Genomic DNA, 7,178 nt, shown 5'->3' with positions numbered 1-7,178 from the left:
TGGCAAGAAAAATATACTACTAGTAATACTCGCGCATCTTGTGGGCAACATTAAAGCACTCGTCTTCCATGTTAGAGCATCTCCAATAGAAACGCAACACGCGGCGCTTTAAAAAAGTGTTTACAATGCTGAGATCGAGAAGTAGATACTAGAGAGTAGAGGATAGTTCTCAGCATAGATAGATAAAAAAAGATAATTCAACTACTCCTCGTCATATGACTCCTCCTCGGTGATGTCCTTCTCCGACGTCTGACTATAGGCATGAAGATACCGATCATCGTCGGATTCACAGGGCGACGCTGCTCCTAGCCTCATGTTGAATTGAGCATCCGCTTTTCGCCTACGCTTGTCCTCACGATAGGCGGCTCGCTCCGCCCTCCTCTTATCCCTCTCCGCCCTCCTTTGCGCGTAGAACTTGTGTTCGTTGATGATGTCCTGCGGGAAGTGTTGGCGCCACAGCACCATGGCTTCCTCGTCCATCTCGGCGATGCCGAGACGGTGCTCCCGCCTCCGGTTGTTGCGACGATCCTTGTCGGTGCTAAGCCACGGCAGAGGCGCGAGCTCCTGCGCCCGCTCCCGCGTCGGCATGTTGGGGAAGTTCAATGTTCTATGAGGCCATCGGAGGCGCCACACCGCCGCGTCGTACATGCGGGCGGCCTCGTTGGCGGTGTCGAAATTGCCGAGGCCGAGGCGCATCCTGCGGAACTGGATCTCGGCGGAGAAGCCGCCGGAGGGGTGCGTGCGGACGCCGCGGTATCCCCAAGTTTCCCGGCAACGAGGCAAAAAAGAGCAGGGAGAGAGGAGTGGCGAGGCACAGAGCAGGGAGAGAGCGGTGGCAAGGCACAGAGCGGTGGGAGGGCGTTGGATTTTATAAAGCGCGCCGGACGCCGCGCGCCAAAATTAGCGCACGCCTGGCCGCTTTTTCCCGCGCGCGCGATCCTTTCCCGATGTCTCTGCTATCTCTACTCTCTTCTCTACTGTTATATTTATTTTATATTTAATATTTAATATTTATCTCTACTTCCTTTACTGTCTACTTTTTTTTCTCCATACCTTTTTTCTTGCAATATAGGCCGTTTGATTTATATCTGACAGATAGGAAGGAAACAAATGGGAATTTTGCAAAAAGATACCCATACCCCTCTCCAGATTTGCAAATAAGGCCTTCCCTCATTCATCCTTTTCTCCCACAAGATAAACTACTCATACAAATGCATCTTGATGCGTGCAACTCATGGGCATCTTGCTAGTTCTAAAAAACTTTCCATCATTTGCCACACTACTGGTTGCAGATGAAAAACCTACCCAAGCACAGCGCGTTACAGGAGTGACGCACAATTACAAGCTGATATTCTATTGGACAATGGAGGCTACAATCAATTACTTTTACTGGAACAATAGCACCTAGGAAATTTGAAGGATAGGTATGAACAAAATTGGAACTGAACATGTACTGCTAAGTGATTCAATACACACATTACCAATCGAGGAGGAGAACGATGGTCGCGGCGGCCTCTGTGAGTCATGGTCGGCAACGGGAGTCAGTTCAATGTGCACGACGGTGGTACTTCTGCGCTTGGCGTCGGCTTCCGGGAAGCAGATCCGAGACCATGGAAGACGATGCCGGGGAAGGGGCTCCGTGTACGACGACAACGGTGGACCGGCTCCAGTGTGATGTATGAGGTCGTCGATGAGGCAGATGCGCTGCGGTGGACGAGTGCGCCGATGTAAAGGGGAGGAGCACGAAGGCTGCGGTGCCGTGGAGAAGTCTATTTTGAGGTGGGGATAGAAAATGGGGAGTATTCAGGTGTACTACTCTGGGTGCCGGGGTGGGGTTGGCTGGGTAGGGTGAACCTGAAGTTACGAAAACAGCCCCCTACCAAGCGTCATCCGTAGGCCTGTTCCGAAGGCTATGATGGTAACTTCCCACTGCTTGAATCAGGGTCGCGGGAGATTTTCTCGCCGACCTCAAAATTTTGTGACACTGGACTCCCCGTGTGGCGTGTTGAGTGATTCGGCTAAGCAAATAGCGAGTAGTAGTAGTAAACTCTGCATATTAGGTTTGACCGAAGTCAAACTTCCTAAAGTTTGACCAAGTTTATAGAAAAATATAAACATTTACCATAACAAATATGTATGATGTGAAAGTACATTCAATAATGAATCTAATGGTATTTATTTGTTATTGTATATGTTAATATTTTTTGTTATAAGCTTTCTGAGAGTTTACAAAACTTGACTTTGACCAATGCTAATACGCGGACTTAAATAAAAACGGAGGGAGTACACATTTGTTTTCTTAGTTTGTAGTGAACTAATCATTTGTTGAAATTGTGAAATAAATATATTAGGCTATTGACTTCGAATGTAATGGTCTATACAATTCAATAGTTACAATCATTGTCGAATCCCAAGATGTATACAAGGTCTATAGTACTTCACAACATGCTCAAACTCACATAATCCCAGTCAAATGAGAATCTAAATGCATTTCATAGTTATTACTTTGTAGGATGCAACAAGAACAACCATAACTCTACATCAGCCATTATAGAAGCAACATTTTGACATATCCCAATGTGTGAATGAAACGTGCAGAGAGAGCTTTTGAAGATGGAGCAGATAGGGCGGGAAAGATTGTATGTATGTGGACGAGAGAGTAGGAGACAAACCTAACGAGACAGAGAGAGAGAGAGAGATAGAGAGAGAAAGAGAGAGAGGAAGAAGTTAGGTCTGTGAGAAAGATGGATACATGTAATATACATGAGATGCGTGTGCATCTGGATTCTGTATACGTGGAAGGAGAAGAGACAACATGTTTGATGAGAGAGCGAAAAACATGGACGAGAGGGAAGGATCTCATGGGTTGAGGGATTGACAATTTTGTGCGGGGGAGAGAGGGATTGGTAATTTTGTGCAAGAGAGAGAGAGGGTGGGGGGAGGAGTCAGTCAGCCGTCGTCACATCACCCTGCTTCCAAATGACCCCGCATTCTCTAGCGCGGTGTGGTCGCCGTCTTCGATCTGCTCGTGCCCTCTTTGAAGATTGAGGTGTTGTGCATGTTGGGGTGCAAAGAAGCACAAGCGAGAGTGGTCGCCGTATAACCTTGGATGGGGATGAATTGTGTGCTCGGGGGAGTGTGTGTGTGTGTGTGCTGCGTGTGTCTCTCTATCTGTGTACGTGTGTGTGTCAGATATTGAGAGAAAACAAACCTAAGGAGAGAAATGGGTATTCACGAAGAGATTGTGCGGGCCTTGAGGTGGGCAGGGGCCGGGTGAGGGTGTCAAAATGTGCGCGTTGATGCATGTGTTGCATGCGACCGTGCGAGGGATGGACGAATCGAGAGAGATGGTTGTTGTGTTACGGTTGCTCCTCTCTCTGTCTCTCTCTCCCTCTCTCTCTCTCACACACACAAGTAAACTAGAAGACCGTTCTCTCATGTATACACAACGTATCGGCATATGTCTATGTCTCACTCATGCATGATCATTTGCACATTCACACCTCTCTATGTCTGTATCACACGCACACCGTCTCCACATTGCCCTTCCGCCACAACACACATATGGACACATACACACGTTCTCTCTCAGTCACACACACAAAATCAATATTAAAAAAACTAGGGCGCACCTAAAACGTCCAAATCCAAATAAACACGAACTGGAGCTAAATTCAAATATATGGAAATATTGCAGCGTCAAGAACTTTCACAGGAAAAAAAGTTGAGTAATATTCGAGGATTGTTTTCACACACACAAAAAGGTTCGGTGGATGTCCCTTCGAGCGCGACACGGCGACACACCGTTCGATCGACCGCGCGGTCGTGGTTCACGCGCTTGCACAGGATTCTGTATCGTGGCTGTGGTACTAACTAATAAAATCGCTGCCTAAGTCTAATGTTTACGTGTACTAGTACGGTTATCTTTTAAGTTTGACCAACCTTATATATAAAACTAAAGTAAGCTCCCACGTGCGCACTCATCAATATGCCGCCGCCGTTGCGCATGCCGGTGCCTGCCTGCTCCGGCCAACAATTTCTCGCCCATCACCATCGTGTTGCCGCCATCCCTGTGCCATGAAGCTGAAGGCTCGCCCGCTCACGTCGTCTGCAGTCCCTCCTCGCAATGCCGCCGCGCTGCCAAGCACGCGAGCAGCTGGTGGTGCCGCGTCTATGCATGCAGCATACAAAGAGGAGGACGAGCGCGTGCTCCAGCACGCCTAGTGTGTAATTGTCGTCTCGGCCCGCGCGGAGGAGGCGCGCATGGTGGCTGTCGTGGCGGAAGCCGGTCGCGCGCACGTCAAGCCCGCAAACCGGGTGCGGACGCGGAATCTACCTTCGAGACCTTGAATGCCACGTGGATCCTGCAATCTGGAGGAGCAATTTGGGCCTGTCGAATCATGTGAGCCGTTTGATGCAACATGGATGGCTAGAAGGGCTTCTTCCACCTCTTCTGTCGTCTTCTTCCTTCGCTCCGTCGAACTTCTTTCACAAATCGACCGACCCAAATTATACTACTAGTACGAACGTATTAAGTACAGTAGGAACACGAAGATACAAGCAGTAGTACCAACTGCAAGAAGAACAGTAGTAAGACATAGTACTAGTACTACTGTACGTACTAAAGAGTTCAAATAACGAGAAAGAACATAAACATAGTTCTGCTAGGGCCTCAGCACAACACACCCTTGAAAATAAACTAAGCAACTAGTCCGCCTGACACTGCAGTAGAACCAGCATGAGTGACGACACTGCCACCTACTCGGAGTCCGAGTCCATGTCCTCGACTTCATCCTTGTCCCTCTTCCTCTTCCTCTTCGTCGACGCTTCTTTGCTTGAATCGGACACTGGGCTCTGCTTCTTCATCCAACCCTTGTAGATATTTAAACAAAAGGCAGGCATCCATTGCTGCGTACAGGATGTGATCTTCATCTAATGTCTTCGACTCCCATGCATGATGAAACTCGTGATGAGGTTTCTTCAGTTTAGCGTACGAAGGATCAATCATGGCTGCTGCCAGGGTCAGCATTGAAGGTTGAGAGGAGGACACCAGGCTTGCCTTCTGGAGATCGAAGGGCTGGCCTACAACAAGACCTATCCGACGCAGGACATCACGGACGTTCTTAAAGCCTACAGTAACGAATTTCACTCTTTTGTCCTTGAGGAAGTTCTTAAAATCCTGGCACTCAACGTCGGCATGGCATATGTGGTAGACCAAGCAAACGTTATGTATGCAAACCTGGATCACGGCGGGCTTCTTCCTCTCTTCGTCCTTTAGATCCTTCTCTCGTCCCAGGACTGTGGTGTACTCAACATCTAGCCAAGCGACCCACTCATCCGTTGAACTGTTGAACATGCGTAGGAAGCAAGCAAGCCATGCTTTCACCATTTCGGATCCACGTGTGTAGATGACGATGAACTGATCGCCGATGATGGCTCTAACCTGGTACTCAGCGGTGACCATGGAGATTTGGGAGGCCATGGATTTTGGAGGAGGGTTAGGAGAAGTTGAACTGTTGTACCCCGCAAAAAAACTGGGAGCAAACTAATGTGAAAGGACAGGACGACTGGGAGCGAACTGTTGTAAGGTAGAAGACGGGGACGAGTAGGGCGTGCGAACGGCGTGGGGTTGTTGGCTTGCCCGTTGGATAAACAGCTGCAAGCCCCCAAAGAGTTCTCGAGAACTATGTGGGACCCACTAGATGTCATGTCTACTAGACCCATATCGTAGGCCTGATGGTATAGCTTCTGCCTGTTCGCATGCCATGCGAGCACGTGGATGTAACTTCACTTAATTCCGTCAAACGTCGCGCCTCCCACGACCTTCGCCTCCCTCGCGCGGTCGCGCCCTTTGAGACTTCGACCGGCTATAAATGAGCATTTTTTCCTTTTTTTAGACAAGCCATTTTTTTGCCTACTCCGCATGCATGATACTCCCTATGGTCCTTTTTACTCCCGTCAACCGTTTGCAAAGTGTTTGACCAAATTTATACTTTTTTTGAACAACACCTTATATTAATTAACCAGCCACACTAGTACACTCATTCGATAAAATATTCACCATACAGGGCGGTACATTATTTACAAGAATACCATCTAATCTATTGTCAAAGCTATACTTAGCGATTAAGTGTGCCACCTTATTGGCTGAACGGCTAATCTTTGACAATTGAAGATTGTTGATCAACTTCGAGATGCTCAACGCTTTCATCTTCAGGTCACGCATAGCAGACCTGTCATAGTCCCCCGATGCAAGAGACTCTACCACAAAAGCGCAATCAGTCTCTAAAATTACAGGATTATGAAGAGAAATACCTATGTAGAGACCGGCAATGCAAGCCCTAAGCTCCGCTTCCTCAATGCTTTGACAGGCATCAATGAAATCCCGCGACCAAATTTATACTAAAAATATCAATATCTACAATACTGATTATAATGAGTATAAGAACTACGTTTTATAATGAGTGTAAAAATATTGATTTGACATTGTGAATGTTGACACATTTTTCTATAAGTCTGGTGAAAATAGAGGTACATTGACTTCAGACAAAACTTAAATGCACAATGCAGACTAGTTCCTCCGTCCAGGTGCGTGCCATGTCCTATCTTGTCATCACAACAAGGTTAGCTATTAGAGTACCACTACCTCCCTTCTAGTTTAAAGGGCTCGATTCAAAATTTTCACCTACTCTTAGCAAGATAGTAGAGGCGGTGGAATAGTTTTTGAAGTCTGCAAAAGTACTCAACTAGTGCTGTCGTTCTTCACAAAAAAATGTGTTTACCAATGCATGCATGAACACTAGTTACTCTAACCCCCCTCTCTTCTTTAATTATTTGCCACATCAGCATGTTTTCTATTCTCGTGTGCATGATACCAGCTAAGATACCACCATTATGGCCAGCCTTAATCATCACATGCAATAATTTAGTGCACCTTGAAATATGAACATGTGTGGGGCATGTATGTTTTTAATGACTTGAGACTATACCTAGCCTGGCATGCAAGATGACTTATTATGCATCGTTCCCCATACCTGCAGGAAGCCCGTTTGTCTCCAAATCTTTTCCTCTCCATGTGTGGAAACAATATGCCTGCCAAACTCTCCTTCTCCCTCCGACGGTCCCACCACTCCACCCCGTGTGAAAAAATCTGCATGCATGACTCTCCTCCCCCACGC

At 47.3% G+C, this 7,178-nt stretch overlaps 1 protein-coding gene across 1 annotated transcript; it reads right to left on the bottom strand.

Annotated features, from left to right (window-relative positions):
• Positions 1 to 201: 201 nt before the first annotated feature.
• LOC125546748 (ethylene-responsive transcription factor 2-like) lies at positions 202 to 774 on the bottom strand (the record flags this gene model as incomplete). The annotated part of the gene is made up of 1 exon (XM_048710894.1): positions 202 to 774. A coding segment is annotated over one exon (573 nt), but the record flags the coding sequence as incomplete, so codon positions are not given.
• Positions 775 to 7,178: the final 6,404 nt, after the last annotated feature.

This window comes from Triticum urartu, chromosome 3, assembly GCF_003073215.2.
Source record: "Triticum urartu cultivar G1812 chromosome 3, Tu2.1, whole genome shotgun sequence".
Classification (NCBI taxonomy): Eukaryota; Viridiplantae; Streptophyta; class Magnoliopsida; order Poales; family Poaceae; genus Triticum; species Triticum urartu.
Note: the sequence above shows the minus strand (reverse complement) of the source record. Positions and strands in the feature narration are given on the sequence as shown.